Here is a 22,500-nt window from a genome sequence, read left to right as displayed (position 1 = left end):
TCAGAGCGTTGATGATGTAAAGATAAAAGCTTGGTTTTAGATGCATTAAAAGTAACAAGCCACCTCTTTCCCCATTGTACCACTTGCTCAAGATCAGAGGAGAGAAAATCAGAGAAAACTTGGTCATTTACGGTCTTAGATGTGCTACCATAGATTGTAGCGTCATCAGCAAAAATGTCTACGAATGATGTAAAGATGTGATTTGGAAGACCATTAATATATATCAGGAAGAGATTTGGGCCCAGGATGGACACCTGAGGGACTCCAGCATTATTACTAAGAGCTTCTGATTTCTGCCCATCAGCCACTACTCTTATAAACCTATCAGAGAGAGATGATTTAATAATTGAGAAGACATTTACAGCTATATCGTAGCTGGAGATCTTGTGAAGTAAACCTTTATGCCATACTCTATCAAAGGCCTTTGATATGTAAAGACCGATTGCCCTAGAAAGGTAGCCTCCGTCGAAAGATTCGCTAATCCTATGAGATATAACTGTAAGCACATCTGCTGTAGATCTAGCAGAATGGAAACCATATTACGTGTCACTAAGAAGGTTATTTTTGGTGAGATGGTTGATTACTTCTCTATTTAACACAGATTCCAGCAACTTACTCATGACGCGCAGTAGACTTATTGGCCTGTACTTTTTTTTACTCTGTCAATGTAGGAGAAGGGGTCTATAAGCAGTATCTTCTCAACAGTACCACATCTTAAAGGAGTAGAGGAATGTGTCAAGCAGAAGACATGTTTACGTGTGGTAGAAGGATCCAGCCATTATTTTCGGTGAGCTTAGGATTTGATGTAAAAGTAAAGATTAGTAGAGGCAACATATCAAAGTATGTGTTTTTCTGGAAGAAAAGGCCGTTCATTTCAGTTAGGGCGAAGTGAAGATCTGGTCGTTGATTACATAGTGTGTTCATTTAAGCTAATTATAACAATTAAGATAAAAAAAAAAAATAACATTCCCTAAACTGAGAAATATTTTAACATTTATTTTGTGTGATTAAAATATATTTTAAGAAAAGTCCTAGTGACCAAAACTTTAATTAGCTTAGCTTACATAATAAATATATACATACCTCTTTCTCTATCTATCTATCTGTCTGTCTGTCTTTCAGTCTATCTTTATATATATATATTCATCTGTCTTTCCGTTTTCTTTCTCTTTCTCTCTCTCTCTCTCTCTCTCTCTCTCTCTTTCTCTGTATATATATATATATATATATATATATATATCTGACTGTCTATCTATCAAGCTATGTTTTAATTAGTTTAGCTTACACAATAGATATATACATATTTCTCCATCCATTTATCTATCTGCCTATCTGTCTCATCTGTCTATCGATTCTTCTGTCTATCATTGTATATATGTCTATTTATCTATAAGTCTATCAATCTAGAAGAAAAGGCCGTTCATTTCAGTTAGGGCGAAGTGAAGATCTGGTCGTTAATTCCTTAGTGTATTAATTTAATCTAATTATGACAATTAAGACAAAATTTAAAAAAAAAACAAAACATTCCCTTAACTGGGGAATATTTTAACATTTATTTTGTAATTAAAATATCCTGTAAACCGTCTTAGTGAAAAACAAAACATTAATTAGTTTAGCTAACATAATAGATATATACATATTTCTCTATCTATCTATCTATCTATCTATCTATCTATCTGTCTGTCTGTCTGTCAATATATATATATATATATATATATATATATATATATATATATATATGTATATATATATATATATATGTAGTCATCGACATATAGTCCTGTTTCGTTGTATCACAACTCATCAGTGCCGCTAGACTAGTAACTCTCCCAAGCCAAGTTTACATGATATATACATGTTTCTCTATCTATCTATCTATCTATCTATCTATCTATCTATCTATCTATCTATCTATCTGTCTGTCTGTCTGTCTGTCTGTCTTTATATATGTCTATCTATCTATCTATATATTAATCCGTCCATTTGTCTGTCTTAATTAGTTTAGTTTACATACATGTTTCTCTATCTATCTATCTATCTATCTATCTATCGATCGATCTATCTCCTTCACCCTCTACTTATCTGATCACATCTATCGATTATTTATAAATCTACCTATTTTGTTTAGGGTATTGTTCGAACCTAAAGACAACTTCTCCCAAAACAAATTCATCAGCCACCCCTCGCATGCGAAATGGGTGGGTATACCTTTTAGCTGCATCTTCAATTTCCACACACCAGCCTTTCATTCTTTCTTGACTGTTACGACGCTCTCATTTTACGTTGGATATTTTTATGAAAGGGAGTCGCTCGATCGGAATGAAATAATAGTCGTTATAATTTTACTTTAAAACAAAGAAGGAAATTAAATAAAAAAAAGAAGTCGCACTCGACGAACTTGATATATTTAGGTAACATCCACACACACACGCGCGCACATGTAGATACATACACACATACATTTTCCGCATTTACAATGGCATTTCCTTTCTTCTTTCTCTTTCCAACCTACTGTTTATCAATTTCTCTCATCTAAAATTCACACACACACACACACACACACACACACACACACACACACATATATATATATATATATATATATATATATATATATATATATATATATATATATATATATATAAAATAAGAATTACAATTAAGTTTACCAAGATAATCCAAGATGGCAAAACTAAAGTATATTATAAAAAATATTTATAACGTAATCTCAACCAGATGTAAAAGCTCGATAAAACCAAATACAGCTTATAATAAGGACAAGTAGTTAATAAAACACACACACACACACACACACACACACACACACACACATATATATATATATATATATATATATATATATATATATATATATATATATATATATATATAATACACACATTCATATATACAGGGTGGCCGAAAAGTCCCAGGACACTATACATGTATTTTTAATAAAACAGCAGCAATTAAGCGCTCCTCAACAGTAAATACACTGATGTCAGTCATAACCTGAAAAAATAAATGAAATAAATTGTTTTAACAACATTAGAATATTAAAATCAATCCTATTTAACAGCATTAAAATATTAAAAATAGAGTGTCCTAGGACTTTTCGGCCACCCTGTATATATACATGTATATATATATATATATTTATATATATTTCTGTAGGGATATATTTTCTTATTATATATCAATCCTTATAGGTAATTACAGAGCAATATAGAGAATAAATGACAAAAATTTATATTTCAAAATTCACGATATTGACAATATTCCTATAAATCAGTTGATTTATAAAATTCTTGACAGTATCTGTTTCGTAGCGCAAAATCAATCACATAATTCTTATATCAATTAATGAATCTATTCTATGAGTTAAGGGCGTAATAGATTCACTAATTGCTGTAAGAATTAAGTGATTGATTTTGCGCTACGAAACAGATACTGTCGAGAATTTTATAAATCAACTGATTTAAAGGAATAAACTATAAGATTGTCAACATCATGAATTTTGGAATATAATTTTTTGTCATTTATTCTCTCTCTCTCTCTCTCTCTCTCTCTCTCTATATATATATATATATATATATATATATATATATATATATATATATATATATATATATATAAACACAGAGGCATATAAAATCAACATTAGATATTTTTATAAGACTGGAACGCTTTTGAAATGAATATTTCTGTTTAAGGGCACAACTGAACCATGATACTTGACATTTTGCATTTAAACATTTATTCAAACGATTATGTATAAAAATAATTTTATAAAATCAATAGTAGGTTCTCTACAGTGCAATGTAGACAACAAGTTATTGTGGAGTAATTCACTGCTGGAAGGCATGTGAAGCTTTCCTCCGGCTAAAGCAGACAATCAATCGATTTGATTAAAAAAATCGATGATTTCAATGATTTCGGTGACAAGAAAAGTATTAGAAGCGTGGAACATTTGTTTATCCTCATTCGATTCCGGGTAACGCCAAGTCTCCCCCCTAGTACATCATAAATACAGTTTTTAGTTGTTTAAGTTATCGATATTCTATTATTATTTTATGCGTGATGTTTTTTATTTTCAACAAATCTAATATATAAAAGGCTATATGTCTGGCTGTCTATCTTTCTCTATATTTTCAAACTCTGTCTTTTCCGAAACTAAAATTCGCAGAGCGGCGCTAAGGGTCTCAAATGATTGGATTTTTTATGGATAGTTCTTTTATGAGGCTTTAGTCGGTTAAAATAGTTTTTAAAGGGTCAAAAAGGGATCAAAATTGGAAACAATTGTTAAACATTCTGTACATTCATCTTAGATTATTTTAATCAGTTCATATACGTGTCACGTTGGTACAGTGGTAACGTCACCAGCTTTGAATACTACAGTTTTGCTGATGGCAACACAATGCATTTTTTTGGAAATCACGACTCTATAATAATATATACGATATATGGACAAATTAAAATAGCATATTTAAGCGTATTTTATTTTTGATTCTCAATAACGAAACGTAATAGACATGAACAGCGTTTGTTATCTATTACGTTGTTTGAACTTTTTTCAGCTTTTGTTTTCGACATTTTGTTTGTTGTTTTCTTTTTTATTTGTCTGTTTCATTGTTTGTTTTTTTTTTGTATTCCTACTTTCTCAATTTTTTATCGCCTTCGTTACTTGTCTTTTTCAGTTTTCCTCCGTATTTTCTCTGCCCTTTTCTTCTGTTTCTTTTTTTCTTTGTTCTTCTTTTCTTTTTGTCTTGCTTTCTTTTTTTTACTTTTTGTCTTTTTTCTTCCTTTTTCTTCCTTCTTTTTTCTTTGTTTTTCTTTCTTCTTTTTGTTCTTTTTTCTTTGTTTTTCTTTCTCCTTTTTGTTCTTTTTTTCTTTCCTCTTATTTCTTCTTTTTCGTCTTTCTTCTTTTGGTTTTTCTTATTTTTGTTTTTTCTTCTTTTTACTTCTTTTTTCTTTCCTTCTTTTTTCTTGGTTTTCTCTCTCCTTTTTGTTCTTTTTTTTCTTTCCTCTTATTTCTTCTTTTTCGTCTTTCTTCTTTTTGTTTTTCTTCTTTTTCTTCTTTTTACTTCTTTTTCTCCTTTCTTTTTTCTTGTTTTTCTTTCTCCGTTTTATCCTTTTTTTCTCTCCTCGGTCTTCTTCTTGTTTATCCTTCTTCTTCTTTTTCTTTCTTCTATTTTTCTTCTATTTTTTCTTTCTTCTTCTTTTTCCTCTCTGGTCTTCTTCGACTTAACTTTTTTTTCTCTCAGACGTTTTATTTCGCTTGATTTCTCTATTTTCCTCTACTTTAGATTCAATCTGTTCGTTTATCTTTTTTACTTTATTTTATATCCTTTTTTAATTTTTTGATTTCACCTTGTTTTTTTCTACGTTTTATTTATCTTTCTCTCAATCTAAAGTCTTCCTTTTCCCCTCTTTTCTTCATCGTTTTTTTCTTTCTCTTTTCTTTCTACCCATATTTGTCATTTCGATTCTTCTTTTTTCTCACTTTTCTTTCTTTCTTCTTCATCTTACTATTTGTTGTTGTATATTTGTACTTTCCCCAATTTTTTATCATTTTTATTTGTCTTATTTTCTTCTACAGTGTTAAGTATTCATTCTGTTAGATCGATGCAAAAGTTTTTGCCGATTTAAAACTTTATCTTGAAAATTAAAAAAAAAAGTGTTTTTTTTAAATTCATTATTTCTAAAAGTAATTACCTTGGCTCTGTATAACTTTATTTCATTTGCCAACGAGCTTATAAATGCCTCGTTTGTAAAATCCTGCAAGTTTTTATTTGAAATATGAATCTTTATCCTGTTCAACCACCTCTTTTGATGTTAACCTACGGCCATCGAAATGGTTTTGTAATCCTCGGTATATGTGATAATTCGAGGGTGTTTGTTCAGAAGAATATGCAGGATGAAGTAGGATTTACCAACCAAATTCTGCTAGGAGATGTTTGTTCAGTAGTGCTGTGTGAGGATGAGCATTATCATTATGGAAGATGGCCTCCCCCCTTTTCTGTTGACTAAAGAAGGTCGTTTTCGGGTCAACATGGGTGAAAGTATCGCAGAAAAATATGAATGATGTTTTAATAATCTGAAAGGAAAACAAATTAATTATGGTGATATGTTTAAGCAATAACAATATGCATAAAATAAATTACAATCGTTTTTAAATGACATTTCTATAAACTGGCAAAGGCTTTTGCACCGACATGACAGTTCTGGGGGGTGGGTTTCTCTGTTTTTTTGTTTTTTTTTCATTCATCATCATCATCATCATCATCATCATTATCATCATCATCATCTTTCTCTTATTCACTTTTCTTTTTTGCTTCTTTCTCTTATCTTTGCCCCTCTTATTCTTCTTCGTCCTCTTCTTCTCTACCTCTTCTTCCTTTTCTTCTTCACTTAACCCTCCTCCTCCTCCCACATCCTTCTCCTCCTCCTCCTCCTCGTTGTTGTTGTTGTTGTTCTTCTTCTTCTTCTTCTTCTTCTTCTTCTCCTTCTTCTTCTCCTTCTTCTTCTTCTTCTCCTCCTTCTTCTCCTCCTTCTTCTGTCGCTGCTTCTTCCTTTGCTTCCTTCTCTTTTCCCCACTCTCTTCCTTCTCTTCTTCTTCTTCTTATTTTTCTTCTTCTTCTTCTTCTCCTCCTCCTTCTTCTTCTTCTTCTTCTTCTTCTTCTTCTTCTTCTTCTTCTTCTTCTTCTTCTGTCGCTGCTTCTTCCTTTGCTTCCTTCTCTTTTCCCCACTCACTTCCTCCTCCTCCTTCTCTTCTTCTTCTTCTTCTTCTTCTTCTTCTTCTTCTTCTTCTTCTTCTTCTTCTTCTTCTTCTTCTTCTTCTTCTTCTTCTATATTCAATCTCTTTCTACATGTAATAAGTATCAAATCTCCTGTCAATTATTTGATTTCAGCTCGTTTTATCTTTCTCTCAATCTTAAATCTTCCTTTTTCCCCCTAAACCCCTAAAATCTCACCTATGAAATCGTGAATAAAATTAATAATCCTTTCTGGACTCCAACCATATGTTATACAAATAAACAAATCAATTCGGTTGCAATATCCATAGGAAAAATAAATCTTTCCCTGCATCAAAAATCGATGAAATGTGAAAAAGAAAATAAACAACTCAGATTTATTATCTATTTGTTTACAGATGACACGTGTGTCAAAGGTCAACCGGTGTAGGCCCGATATTGTCCCTTTCATTTTGTTTATTTTCTGGAGACTTTATAACCTAATTGAACCTCGCGTTGGTTTTCAATACATCAGCGGTGCGAGGCTATTACGGAGAAAAACACGGATTTCCAACCAAGATAAATGTTATCAATACATTTCTTTGATGGCTGAACGGGACCTTTTTTGACATGTGTGGTTGAATCTGAATAATTTTTGCTCGACAATTTACAATAGAAATTGAGGTCCGTAAGTTGTGCACCAGTTATTATTGTTCAACAATTGTGAAACACCATGTTCAGTCGACTCTGCCCAACATTTCTCACAGAAGAGACGATGCTAGTCTTTGTCTGCTCTATCGTTATTTTCATGACTGGTGTTCGACTGAGCTTCGGTCTACGCGTCCCTTTAAATCATTTGCAACAAACACTTGTCTAGCTACAACAACTATAAATAATTTCACTCAGTCTCTGTGTTTAAAACTAAACGAAATTTCCATGAGCAAAGTTTCTACTCTAAAACAACTCGTCTGTGGAACACAACACCACAGAGTTGCTTCTAAGCTGACTAAAACATGGTTGCATTCAAGTTGAATCTAAACAAATTCTTGTTGAGCTGTTCTCTTATATAATTAAACACTACCCAAGTTCTGACATTACCAATCATCAGGGTGGCGTCTCACCGGTCAACTGACACGGATTGATCGTTATTTTCGAGTGGTCTTTGGGCTTTGATATGTGATGACCCCTCTAGTAGAAAAAAATCGATTGGCTTTTCTAAAAATCGTTACCGAAAGCATATGCGTATACATAGACCGGCATGAACGCGCAATGCCGAATACCACAATCCCACCCTCCCCCGCAGGGGAGGACCTTTGTGGCCTTCGGGCCAAGATCAAAGTGTAGTATCTGTTCCGGCAGATGCTGCACTTAAGATAATTTGTACCAGTCAATGGAGGGGAAACCCTCTATACTGGGACAATTATTATTTTTGGTAACCAGAGTGTCCCCTTTTTGCCTACTCTTAGGGGAGCTGGTTTTTACCTCACATTAAAAACGGCCTTGTGCCTAATTTGCTCAGTGGGGGAGCAAATAAACACCATCAAAGTGTAGTATCTGTTCCGGCAGATACTGCAAGCAAAGACCATATGTGGGGGCAACTCCACATATAAGACCTTGGTCAATGTAGGGGCAACCCTTCATACCAATTGTCACTATCCAGCTCCCCTACTCCCCGGGGAGTTGGTCCCCATTTCCCCTTCACTCCTCACTTTAAAAATCGGCCTTGTGCCTAATTTGCTCGGTGGGGGAGCAAATAAATACCATCTGTTCCGGCAGATGCTGCAAGCTATGACTAGCTATGACTAGCTATGACTAGCAAAGACCAGATGTGGGGGCAACCCCACATGCCTGACCATTAACCAGCTCCCATTTCCCACCTCTCGGGAGCTGGTCCCCTTTTTCCCTTCCCCCTCCCTTCACTCCTCACATTAAAAATTGGCCTTGTGCCTAATTTGCTCGGTGGGGGAGCAAATAAATACCATCTGTTCCGGCAGATGCTGCAAGCTATGACTAGCTATGACTAGCTATGACTAGCAAAGACCAGATGTGGGGGCAACCCCACATGCCTTACCATTAACAAGCTCCCATTTCCCACCTCTCGGGAGCTGGTCCCCTTTTTCCCTTCCCCCTCCCTTCACTCCTCACATTAAAAATCGGCCTTGTGCCTAATTTGCTCGGTGGGGGAGCAAATAAACACCATCTGTTCCGGCAGATACTACACTTAAGATAATTTGTACCAGTCAATGGAGGGGAAACCCTCTATACTGGGACAATTATTATTTTTGGTAACCAGAGTGCCCCCTTTTTGCCTACTTTTAGGGGAGCTGGTTTTAACCTCACATTAAAAACGGCCTTGTGCCTAATTTGCTCAGTGGGGGAGCAAATAAATACCATCTGTTCCGGCAGATACTGCACTTAAGATAATATGTACCAGTCAATGGAGAGGAAACCCTCTATACTGGGACAATTATTATTTTTGGTAACCAGAGTGCCCCCTTTTTGCCTACTTTTAGGGGAGCTGGTTTTTACCTCACATTAAAAACGGCCTTGTGCCTAATTTGCTCAGTGGGGGAGCAAATAAACACCATCTGTTCCAGCAGATGCTGCACTTAAGATAATTTGTACCAGTCAATGGAGGGGAAACCCTCTATACTGGGACAATTATTATTTTTGGTAACCAGAGTGCCCCCTTTTTGCCTACTTTTAGGGGAGCTGGTTTTTACCTCACATTAAAAACGGCCTTGTGCCTAATTTGCTCAGTGGGGGAGCAAATAAATACCATCTGTTCCAGCAGATGCTGCACTTAAGATAATTTGTACCAGTCAATGGAGGGGAAACCCTCTATACTGGGACAATTATTATTTTTGGTAACCAGAGTGCCCCCTTTTTGCCTACTTTTAGGGGAGCTGGTTTTTACCTCACATTAAAAACGGCCTTGTGCCTAATTTGCTCAGTGGGGGAGCAAATAAATACCATCTGTTCCAGCAGATACTGCAAGCAAAGACCAGATGTGGGGGCAACCCCACATGCCTGACCTTTAACCAGCTCCCATTTCCCACCTCTCGGGAGCTGGCCCCCTTTTTCCCTTCCCCCTCCCTTCACTCCTCACATTAAAAATTGGCCTTGTGCCTAATTTGCTCGGTGGGGGAGCAAATAAATACCATCTGTTCCAGCAGATACTGCAAGCTATGACTAGCTATGACTAGCAAAGACCATATGTGGGGGCAACCCCAGATGCCTGACCTTTAACCAGCTCCCATTTCCCACCTCTCGGGAGCTGGTCCCCTTTTTCTCTTCCCCTTCCCTTTCACTCCTCACATTAAAAATCGGCATTGTGCCTAATTTGCTCGGTGGGGGAGCAAATAAATACCATCTGTTCCGGCAGATACTGCAAGCAAAGACCAGATGTGGGGGCAACCCCACATGTCTGACCTTTAACCAGCTCCCATTTCCCACCTCTCGGGAGCTGGTCCCCTTTTCCCCTTCCCCCTCCCTTCACTCCTCACATTAAAAATCGGCCTTGTGCCTAATTTGCACGGTGGGGGAGCAAATAAATACCATCTGTTCCGTCAGATACTGCAAGCTATGACTAGCAAAGACCAGCTTTGACTAGCAAAGACCATATGTGGGGGCAATCCCACATATCTGAACTTGGTCACTGAAGGGGCAACCCTTCATACCAAAAGTTTCTAATCCAGCTCCCATTTCCTACCTCTTGGGAGCTGGTACCCCCTTTCCCTCCCCCCTCCCCCTTATCTGCACATTAAAAAACGGCCTTGTGCCTAATTTGCTCAGTGGGGAAGCAAATAAACCAATACTGCAAGCAAAGACCATATGTGGGGGCAACCTCACATATAAGACCTTGGTCAATGTAGGGGCAACCCTTCATACCAATTGTCACTATCCAGCTCCCCTACTCCCGGGGGAGTTGGTCCCCATTTCCCCTTCACTCCTCACATTAAAAATCGGCCTTGTGCCTAATTTGTCGGTTGGGGAGCAAATAAATATCTGCCCTTGTGACAATCTTCTGGTCCATGTAGGGGCAACCCTACTTGGGCCAGCTTGTAAATCACTATCCAGCTCCCATTTCCCACCTCTCGGGAGCTGGTCCCCTTTTCCCTTCCCCTCCCCTTCACTCCTCACATTAAAAATCGGCCTTGTGCCCAATTTGCTCGGTGGGGGAGCAAATAAATATTGCCGAATACCACAATCCCAGGAAGGGTCTATGCAGAACTTGTCGATAAATTTTCAGTCGTGAATATCGATAGTTTCTGTCTTATCCCGTTAAGATGTTCACGTTTGTTCTGTAAGCGCACACTGATACGACGTACAAACTTGTCAATAGCTGTGAAACCCTCTTTTTCTGGCATTGTGTTGACTTTGGTTGTGATCTATGGTCCCTCCCTCGCTAAACTTTCACGAAAAATACTCGTATAGCTGAAAGCACCACCAATAGACCCACTCTCTATCTGTGCCTACACATAAACGTAGATTCCATGATCAAAGTTTCTTACTTAGAATTGCGCACCTGTGGAACTCTTTTCCATTTGCCTGCTTTCCAGCTTCCTACAATTTGGTCGTCTTCAAGTCCAACGTAAACAAATTTTTGATGAGCCGTTCCCCTTAAGTAATCCAATTTATCAAATTTCCACTACTAACAATTACTATGATATTGTTCCGTTGACTAATGTACACTAATTAACACTTATACTCGAGTGGCCTCCGGGGCTTGATAAGTGTTGACTCCTTTTGTAAAATAAAAAAAATGTCTCCCCTCGCTCTTTGCTAAATTTTTAATCTGAAAAAAAAAACAACAAAAAAAGCATTCTCTTGATTTCAAGAATAATTAAGGGATGTTTTGATCGATATTATTTTTTTTAGATAAGCCGACAGATAGAAATCTGGGAGGTTATAGTCCGGTAAGTTTAAAACCTATTCAGAATCGTACCACCCGCGTACGAGCCATTTGAAATGTAAGGGAGTTGGCCCACCTTCTTGAAACCAATATTACGAAGAGCGTTCAATAAGTAATGCCCCTGATCCATTTCTCATTACAGTAGAGCAACGAAACTTGCCACAGTTATTCGTCTTTCTTTACATATGAATCACACAGGGTTACACATTTCTCCCATCGCTTAATGCAGCTCTGGAGACAGTTTTTGTAGAACAGTCCACGTTGGTCCTCTATCCACGGCGTGACTTGACAGAAACCAAGGCTGCACTATCTAATAAATGCTTCGTTAAAAAAAAGAGAGAAAAAAAAAAAACAATTTCATGTCTAGGAAAAGGTGAAAACCAGAGGGTGAAAAGAAAGAGGGTAGTGAAGATGGAGGAGGATGTTTTAGCCACTTATCCGTGCTTCTGATCTGTCGAGATGTGTGTTGTTCCTATTTACAATGCCTCCCCACGGGACAGAGTTAGACACCAGGGTCGTTTTTTAACGTGGAGAAAAGGAACAAAAATTAAAATTGTCTTAGTCGTGAAGGATTTCTCCTCCACTGACAGAGAACAAGAAATTGAAGTGCAGCATCTGAAGAACAGATACTACACTTTGATCTTGTCCTGAAGGCCAAGTGTTTTGCATGAAAGGAATGAATATAAATCGTTGCGTAAGGAACCGTAGTTTGATAAATAATTTTTTTTTACAAAAGAATCACCACTTATCAAGGCCCGGAGGCTACTCGAGGATAAGGATTAATAAGTGGTCAATGGGACAAAGTCGTAATAATCGTTAGTAGTTGAAATTTGGTAAATTGGATTACTTAATGAGAACGGCTCATCAAGAACTTGTTTACGTTGGACTTGAAGACGACCATATTATAGGCAGCTGGAAAGCAGGCAAAAGGAAGAGAGTCCCACAGGTGTGCAGTTCTAAGTAAGGAACTTTGTTCATGGAATCTACGTTTAGGTTTAGGCACAGATAACGAGTGGAGGAAATTATTGATTGCGTTTTCAGCTATACGAGTGTTTCTCGTGAAAGTTTGACGAGGGAGGACGGACCGTAGATTGGATCGCAGACGAGCACTTGCACTGAAAATAATGATAAAGCATAAACACTTTGATAAAAAAAATTCAATTGGGAGTTACGCTCTTGTGGGAGTTGAAGGTTCAATTTTTAGTGTGGGTAACATTTAAATTTTTTTTTTAAATATATATAATTGTGAATTAATTCGTCTACCCAGTTATGGCTGACGGAACGAAAGCACGATACGCTCGTGGGTTAAATAAATGTTTCCATCCGAAATTCCGACAAGATACACCGGAAGAAGGTCGGGGTGACTCCAACCGAAACGTTGCGAAAATAACACTTGAGATGAGAGCAGTATTCCGAATAATCCAAATAATGTCAATTAATAATTTTTATCTAAAAACTTCAGAAACACATTTTTTTTTTAATGGCGAGGAAGAGGATTAATTTAACAAATTAAACTTTCAATCGCAGTTAAAATTTATATATATTTAAAAGTAAAGAAAACACAAAGACAAGAACTTTTTTTCCAAAGGCGTCACCACTTATCAACGCTCGGAGGCAACTCGAGGATAAGGATTAATGATCGTACAGTGATCAAATTAAACATGCAGTAAACGTTAATAGTGGAAATTTGGTAAATTGGATTACTTAAGAGGATTGCTCATCAAGAATTTGTTCACGTTGGACTTGAAGACAACTATAGTGTAGTCAGTTGGAAGCAAGAAAACAGAACAGAGTTCCACGCGCGGGCAGTTCTAAAAAAGAAGCTTTGTCCATTGTTAGGTTTAGGAACAGATAAATACCGGGGGAAACTATTGATAGTGGTTTTAGACAGACGAGTGTTTTTCGTGGAAGTAAGAACATGGGGTACAATAGATTGATGCTCAGACGAGCACTAGCCATGGAAATAACGATAAAATTACAAGAATGGCCAAATCTCTGCTGATTGGGGGGAGGGTGCGAGGATAAAAGTCCACCACGCATGCTATACTCTCCGCTCTCTCTCTCTCTCTCTCTCTCTCTCAGTCTCTCTCTTTCTCTCTCTCTCTCTCTCTCTATTTGCGTCTCTCTCTTTCTTTGCCTCTCTACCTCTCAATCACCTTCTTAAATTCGACTTTTTTTTACCAACTACTTTTGAACATTTGTTTTTTTTTTTTTTATTGTATATTTGTCTTTCCAGCTGGGTCGTGCCAATAGATCCCAAATATTAAATCATTTGGGCACAATCGAAAGCCCTTATGTAAGTAACAACATTTCCTTTAAGCATAAAAAAAAATCAGCGTCACAATCACTGTCACGTGTGACACTTTCACCGAAATAAATAGGACCAATCACTTTTCACTGATGACTAAGTTTTTTAAACATTGCACGTTTCACACACGCAGTTACGACTTGCCCGCACATGCTGTGGGAATGCGACACTTCTATTAATTTTGACTTTCTTATCACTTTGTTTTTCCCTGGGGATGGGGCATTCTACCGGATGCCAAACATTCTCCCATTAGTTTAGTTACTCCAACCGAGAGATCTTCAATATATATGCACGTGTGTGTATATAAAATAGTGATTGGACGATTCCAATACCATTACCGATTCTGATTCCGATTCTTTGTAAATCTCTTAATATTTTACTGTAAAGTTGTTATTTTTCCCAATATATGTTATATGTGCGGATATTTCCTCAAACAGAAAAAAAAAAACACATTTGTTGGGGGTGACCTATAGACTGGTAGTTGAAAATCAATAAGTATTGATTATTATTATTATTATTATTATTATTATTATTATTATTATTATTATTATTATTATTATTATTATTACCAGCAGTAGAAAATTTTGTTTAAAAAAAAAATGAAATAAAATAATAACTAAAAAAAAATCGGTGTTTAAATCGGAAAATAGGCATAATTTCTTTCCGATTCCGATACCCCCAAAATTCCAATTTTTTCGATTCCCGAATCTGATTCCGATTAATCGTCCCAACACTAATATATACACATGATCGTTTTTCTTAAGAGTTGCCGAACTTTAAATTAACAACTCTATTTTCTTTAATTACAGATTTGGCAACTATCGGTTATTCTGAGTTCAGCTTGTTTTAGCAATTTATCATAAAGAGGCTGATACCCGAGCAGCGTTTGCAAGTTGTGCAAATATATTTTAGAAAATCACGGTTCAGTTCGAGCTCGTCGAATCATTGATCCATATGTCTTAAAAGGTTATGGACCGTTAACAGTGAGCGATACCGAAAATGTGATTATCAACTGTTTCGTTCCTCAATCGGAAGGCATTAGTGGGGCTTCTGCAGAACGGAACAACATACCACACAGTGTGCGATACGATTAATTTACTGAGAGAAATATTTGATGAACGAAAAATTTCACGAAATAGACATGTTAACTGGTGGCCTCATTCGTATGATTGAACCCTATTAGATTATGTCCGAAATTGTATTCAAATGATAAATACCAACATTAATCTTTGGAATAAACCACATATTTGTATAATAAAAATATTTTTTCTGTGATTTATTTTGATTTAAAGTTCGCCGCTTGCTCTCTATCTATCTATCTATCTATCTATCTCTCTCTCTCTCTCTCTCTCTCTCTCTCTCTCTCTCTCTATATATATATATATATATATATATATATATATATATATATTAATATGTATGAATAAAAAAACAATACGAAAAATATATAAATGTTTATATCTTTTCTGTATTTATTTCCTATGTGTTGACGTGTAGGAATACAAAAAGTCTTTTGAAAAAAAAACAAGAATGTTTCCTTCAAAAGCACATATTTTCGACCGATCCTTCGATCTTCCTCAGTGTGAATGATATATGATGCATATATATATATATATATATATATATATATATATATATATATATATATATATATATATATATAAATATATTATATTATATTATATTTTATAGAGGGATTTAGACCGGAAGTCTAAAAGAGCAAAGTTTAATTTCAAGTATTAATTTTTTTTACATTTTTAGTTAATTAGTCCACTGGGCAAATTATTCCTCGTAATATATAATATTAAATAGAGGATTGATTATATAATAATACATATGCAATCTGCATAAATTAAAATATCATATTTAAGCGTATTGTATGACCGGGTAACACCATAAGTCAAGCTAGTATATATATATATATATATATATATATATATATATATATATATATATATATATATATATATATAGGGGAAATTAGACCTGAAGTTTAAAAGAGCAAAGTTTAATTTAATATATTAATACTTTAAAAGAACAGTGCTCATAGTACTGTAGATATATAATGAACACAATAGGTATATTTATCCTAAAGCTATATTAATATTGATGATAAAGACTAATAATTGTTAATTATGAATCAGTTTCAAAAGGAGATCAAAAACAAAATCAAATTGGGTGTACGATTGTTTCAGAAACGATATTCATTTTATTAATATTGACAAACTTATATTTGTTAATATTAATAAAATGAAAATCGCTTCCGAAACGATCGTACACCCAATTTGATTTTGTTTTTGATCTCCTTTTGAAACTGATTCATAATCAACAATTATTAGTCTTTATCCTCAATATATATATATATATATATATATATATATATATATATATATATATATATATATATATATATGACAGTCCCTTTAAGAAATTCGTTTCTTATCGTTGAACACTTTCAGTTGAATTAAGTAGGTCAATTTAGCTCTTATGCATAGATCATCGTATAACGATTAGATCACCCTCACTGATGTAAAGAACATTTAAAATTACAATATTTAAATTCAAGGTTATTTCACGCGGTTAATGGTAGCCGATTGGATACGGTCTTTGCTAATCGAGCCAGTTCGTGTTGCCGAGTTCGAATCTGTCGACTGGTGTTAATCCTTACGCCCTGCACTGAAGATTCCCAAAAGATGCAACACTAGTGTTTGTAGGTATTTAATTATTATAGTAAAAAATAGTTATATGTATATATTAGACTACTCGTGACCTGTTTGGTCAGTATATGCCATAGCTAGCTGTGAAATAGTAAGTATACAGAATTAGTGTATAAATGTGTAAAAATTAAATGAATTCGCGTGGGAAAACAAACATGGCGACCAGTGAAAACAATACGGAATACATTGGATAATAAAGGTCTTGACATCATTGTCCTTAGATTAAATGAAAAATACTTTATATGAGAACGGTATCATCCGTTGAAAAAAATTGAAAAAGACGAAAAAAAAAAAAAAAACTACAAGGAAGGAATGTACATTGTTTATGGCCACCCTAACCCTAACCTTAGTTTATTTTTTAAATGTTTGGGACTTATAACCCGTCACCCTGATCCTTCGTTTTTCCCTACCCCGACTCGCCCCAAACTTGAAAAAATGCTTACGATTACATGTCTTGTTTACAGTTACCTGGCCAAGAAGTGGGTGCTCATTTTACGTTGAATTTATATAGGAACGTGATCCCCTCACTCTAAAATGTTACATTTTTATCATTTTATTAAAAATTAATGGCTGCGCCGCGTCGGCACACACAACGCCGAGTCAAACACAAAATCGATTACACTCAACATCACGTACACTTAACGCTTACCCTGTGAACTCGGCGTATAGGAAATCCTATATGCACAAACCAAATCACTGAAAAAAAAAAAAAAAAAAAATCCTAACTAAGGGTAAGGATAATGAGTAAACGTTGAATAAAATGATGGTTAAAATTATTACGTACTTGCCAGGATTCGAACCTTGAACTTCTGATCCGTAGTCAAACGCGTTATCTAGTGCGCTACAAGTCATGTCCGTATGCCGAAAGATGTTACTGCGACTGTATACAAACAGTGCTAAATTCCGTTGACGTGGGCAGGTAACTTCTTACGACAAAAACGAAACGTCTCAAGAACCCTTATTTTGGGCCTTGGCGTTGTTCGTTAGGAACCATATATAGATAAGGACAATTTTAGGATTTTTTATTTTGGTGCATCCGTTCGAAAGTTTTATTGGTATATATACACACACGCATAAATAAATAAATAAATAAATAAACATTTAGAATTTTATTAATAGTCTAATTCCTAGTCTAATTCCTAGTCTAATTCCTAGTCTAATACTGAATTATGTTTTGAAAATGATTGTGGATGAATATTTTTTTTTACTGTGATAAAGTTGAATTCCTTTTTTTTTCTTTTTCTAAATTGTGTTGTGATAAGTTGGTTTATGCAAGTGATAATTCTACAATATGCCTACTAGAAAGAGGTGACCAGTCAACACGAAAATTTTGTGAAATTATTCGTTCATCAATAAGAATTAAAATTGCATTTATTTAATGTTTTATTATATATTTTTAATCAAATACTCCAAGCTTTTTACACTTAATATTAGGTTTTGAATTTACATACAGGTTTCTTTCTTCCTATCTATTTCTCCGTTTTGTACGAATTATGTTTTAAATTTTTATTCCTATATAATTTTATTTCACTAACACATCACAGAATAGTTCTAAAATGTAAGGTATTAATATTATTATAATCATTATTTATTTTTTTATTTAATTATATTTGACATATTATTACAAATTGTAATTTTTTAGTTTATATATTGCTGGAATAGTAACTGAATTATGTTTATATTTTTTATTGGGGAGGTGTCGTTAAATAGTAAAAGTTAACTATTCAACATTTTCCTTTTTTCAATTTCCGAGGTTACATTTGACACATTGCTGACAAACCTTGCTACTCCAAAACGCACAACACTGTTGTCAAAACTTGCTACTCCCAACATCCAAATACAAATTACTCAAGTCTCTGGAAAGTTAGCTTTTTTCTATTCAAAACCGGATGCTTTTCATTTGCATATCAGGTGACAAAATCGCAAACATATAAAGAGAAGTACCAGCCATTTTTCTTTTCTTTTTAACTGCCAACGAATACTACAAACTGCATCTAAATAGGTTTTTACTAATTTGCTTTTAACAAAATCGCAAACATATAAAGAAAAGTAGAAGTAGTATTTACATTACATTATTTTATTGGGCGGGGGGGGGGGGTCTATCGAAGAGCCATGAATTTAATAGTTTTCCTGTTTTTATATCTCCGAAACAGCTATATGTTATGGTCTTTTATGAGAGTAACCGCCATGCAAAAACCTGATCAGATCAATAGCTTTTGACTTATCAACGTTTACTAGGTGATGCTTCATACGAGATGAAGAAGTAAGGCTCAGATAAGACTTTGACCCATCCTTACGCTGTCAAGCGACAGCATACTACCGCAAAAGCGAATTATATTTATTTTTTATGAGATTTAATTAATGTGTAATGCTACACAAGCGTTAATGTGTAGACATTCTCGCAATGAAGCAAAAACAAGAATCAAATTCAACTCACTCTTTTATTCGGTGAAACAACATACATTTATTTACAGGTACTTTCCAGAAATGCGAGCTTTTACAACAGAGTTGTGAGTTTTGACAGCAGAGTTATGAGTTATGACAACAGAGTTATGATTTTTGACAGCAGGTTATGATTTTTGATAGCCGAATTGTGAGCTTTGAAAAAAAGTTGCGAATTTTGAAAGCAGAATTGCAAGTTTTGACAGCAGAGTTGTGAGTTTTGAAAGCAAAGAAGTGAGTTTTGGAGTAGCAAGGTTTGATAGGAATGTGTCAAATTTAACCTAAAAAAAAGTGTTACTTGAAAGTGTCGAATAGATAACTTTGGCTATTCAACACCCCCCCACCCCGAAATAAAAAAATATAAACATAATTCTTGTCTCTTATATTTAGATCAAAAGTCTTCTTCTACTCCAATGTATTTGACAAGACTCTGCCGTGTCGAACACGAGGCTCTCGGTGTTTGTCCAACCATGTGTAGGGCGCGTCTTTTACTGTAACCCTCGGCTCAGTGCGTAACGCATCCTTTGTATGTCCATCGCTAACCGCAAGGGTTTACATTTTTCTCTTTTTACAATATTTTTCTTTCCTTCTTCGCACAAGGCTCGGTCATTTGCATAAAGCTGGTGGGGGTGCTGCTGCTATACGTGCATCGGCGCTCTGTTACAAATTGTTTGTTAATATTTGTTGTTTTTTTTTTAAAATAATAATCCATAGTTTTCGTTTTGTTTAAATTCATTTGATTTTTAATGATTTTTTCAAATTATTATTTAGGCTCTGGGTGTGGTCGGTAGCGGGGAAATCAAGAAGATCAATGGAGTGTTTGTGGACGTCCAAGATGATTGCCATCCAGGCAAGAAAGATTCTTGTAGACCGGGATTTTGCTGTGTTAAAGAGGTAAGTAGTTTTCATCTCTAATGTCTACTCGTTTCACGAAAAAGGTATTCAACGCTAAGTAATGCCAAGAAATCAATGCGAAAACGGCCCTTGCGTTATCGCAAGAGCCGTTTTCGCATTGATTTCTTGGCATTACTTTTAATGCTCGCATTTTTCTATGTAATACAAACACACACACACACACACACACATATATATATATATATATAATATATATATATATATATTATATATACATATGTATAAAAAAAGGCTTCCTTCAGTTTTGACAGACTATGGATACCCACTGTAAGGGTGCCTGCGCGTGAAATTTGTGTGGCAAGAGCTGCGCAATCTCCAACCACGCCTCTCCTGAGTCACCATTGTTGCATATCAGTGGCAAGTTGAGGTACAAGATGACTGGAAACAATGCCGAGATAAGCGGAGAGCACATACAGCGCCTACAATTCCCAAATGGTCACCCATCTGGTATTAGCCAGGCTCAACGTTGCTTAACTTCGGTGATCTGACGAGGTGTCAACGTGATTATGCCGTATTAAATATACATATGTATATATATTATATATATATATACATATGTATATAATATATATATATTATAGTTGAACTTATAGTTGAACTTTTCAATCAATTTCTTTCTCTTATTATAATCTCTAATCTCTCTTGTGTATTGAGCTTTTTTATTCGGTTAGGGTGTAATTATCTATATAAAAATACTGGTATTTATATTAGTTTTAAGTTTACCATTGCGTATATCAGGTAAACATTACAGCCCTTTGTTGTCATTAATATATATATATATAGTAAGTTATAAAAACATATATGGCAATTAAGCTACACAGAATATTCCGCGTTTCATCCACGCTAGGATTCGTCAGCCTTATGCGAAGAGTTGTGGTTGCTTTCGTATATTAATTAATGTGATTAAATGAAGTAGCCATGTATATATATATATATATATATATATATATATGTGTGTGTGTGTGTGTGTGTGTGTGTGTGTGTGTGTGTGTGTGTGTGTGTGTGTGTGTGTTTGGTTTGGTTTGGTTTGGTTTGGTTGTTTTTGTTTTACGGCATATAAACTTTTTTTCAGTTTATTTAATGCCGAATCCAAAAATTTTGAAGAAAATTTTTTTAATAAAATATATTTGTTGTTTTCAAGTCGGTTTTTATTTAACCCATAGTTGGGACCCTAACAGGTACTACCTCTCCGGGTCAGAGTGGACTTGGGAGCAATGACAATCAAAGGGTGACTCCACACTCCCCAAAGCCCGCAAGCTGGGGTCTCACCACTGGATATAGTTAAAGGTCATATCCAGGACCATTATATATATGTATGTATATATATGTATGTATGTATATATATATATATATATATATATATATATATATATATATATATAAATATATATATGTATGTATATATATAAATATTTTTTCAATTTAATATGTCATCACATATACTCTTGATCCAATCACGTTATTTCTGTGTACTCACTATTCCATAGCTAGCTATAACATTTACTGACCTAACGAGTTATGCGTAGTTTAGTATTCGTATACAGTTGTGTTAGTTTCTCGCTTTGACATCGATATTAAAAGTCCATTTTTTCTATTTAAAAATTATTCAAACGAAACTTTCGATATACTCAGTAATGGATATACGAGCGACTGGAATTTGAATGACAATAAGCCCCAGAAAAACGTTCGTATTCACCTTGCCTTTCTGGAACATTATTTTTATTCCTCTTCTACCTTCGTTATTAGTTAAGATGATGCCAACACGTTTCATCCATTTTGTGTGCGGATCAAAATTTCAGACTATGTGATTCCCATTTTTTTTATCATAGAGTCACTACTTATCAAGGCCCGAAATCACTAGAGGATAAGGGTTAATCAATGTTAGGTGACAGTGTAGTAGTCGTTAACCCTTCTATGACCTGGTTGACTTAATTCGTCCGGTTGTAAATAAATGAATATAACGGCATAAATAAAGTAGAAATTGATTCAAACACGCCTTGTACATATTAGTTCAGTTTATGAGTAGATGCCAAATGCCTCGATATTGCAACTGCCCGTTGATTACAATAACAATTTTTTTAATCATCTACATCATAATTCAGGTCACAAAGGGTTAATAGCGTACATTGAGTAGAATTTGATTATTTAAGGGGTCGGCTCAACAAAAACTTGTTTATATTGGACTTGAAGGCTAAATATTATAGTCAACCGGGAAGCACGCCGGAATTTCATGGTCGAGCAGTTCTAGCAAAGAAACTTTGGTCATGGAATTAGCATTTAGATTTAGGCACATATAGAGAGTGGGGGAAACCATACATGGTGGTTGCCGAGTTTTGATTGTAAATGTTTGGCAAAGGGGAGACCATAGCATTTTTAGTGTCTTTATTTATACTCTGTTTAAGTACTTACACGAGTCAGTGTCAGGGATTGCTCACTGGCAATATTACGTTGTTTTCCCCAATCTGCCCG

At 35.0% G+C, this 22,500-nt stretch overlaps 1 protein-coding gene across 3 annotated transcripts in view; it reads left to right on the top strand.

The window, feature by feature from the left end:
• Positions 1 to 22,500, top strand: part of LOC145247296 (uncharacterized) — a 155,135-nt gene that overhangs the window by 107,907 nt on the left and 24,728 nt on the right. For 2 of the 3 annotated variants that reach the window (XM_080108917.1, XM_080108916.1), the window contains exons 2-3: positions 13,886 to 13,945; positions 19,888 to 20,010. In XM_080108917.1, the coding sequence (XP_079965043.1) occupies positions 13,886 to 13,945; positions 19,888 to 20,010 (183 nt within the window). The remainder of the gene's footprint in view (positions 1 to 13,885; positions 13,946 to 19,887; positions 20,011 to 22,500) is intronic. The other variant, XM_080108918.1, reaches the window with a different exon arrangement.

This window comes from Euprymna scolopes, chromosome 25 (genome assembly GCF_053919585.1).
Source record: "Euprymna scolopes isolate OS-2025 chromosome 25, ASM5391958v1, whole genome shotgun sequence".
Taxonomy (NCBI): Eukaryota; Metazoa; Mollusca; class Cephalopoda; order Sepiida; family Sepiolidae; genus Euprymna; species Euprymna scolopes.
The sequence above is the reverse complement of the archived record's forward strand: the minus strand, read 5'-3'. Positions and strand labels throughout refer to the sequence as shown.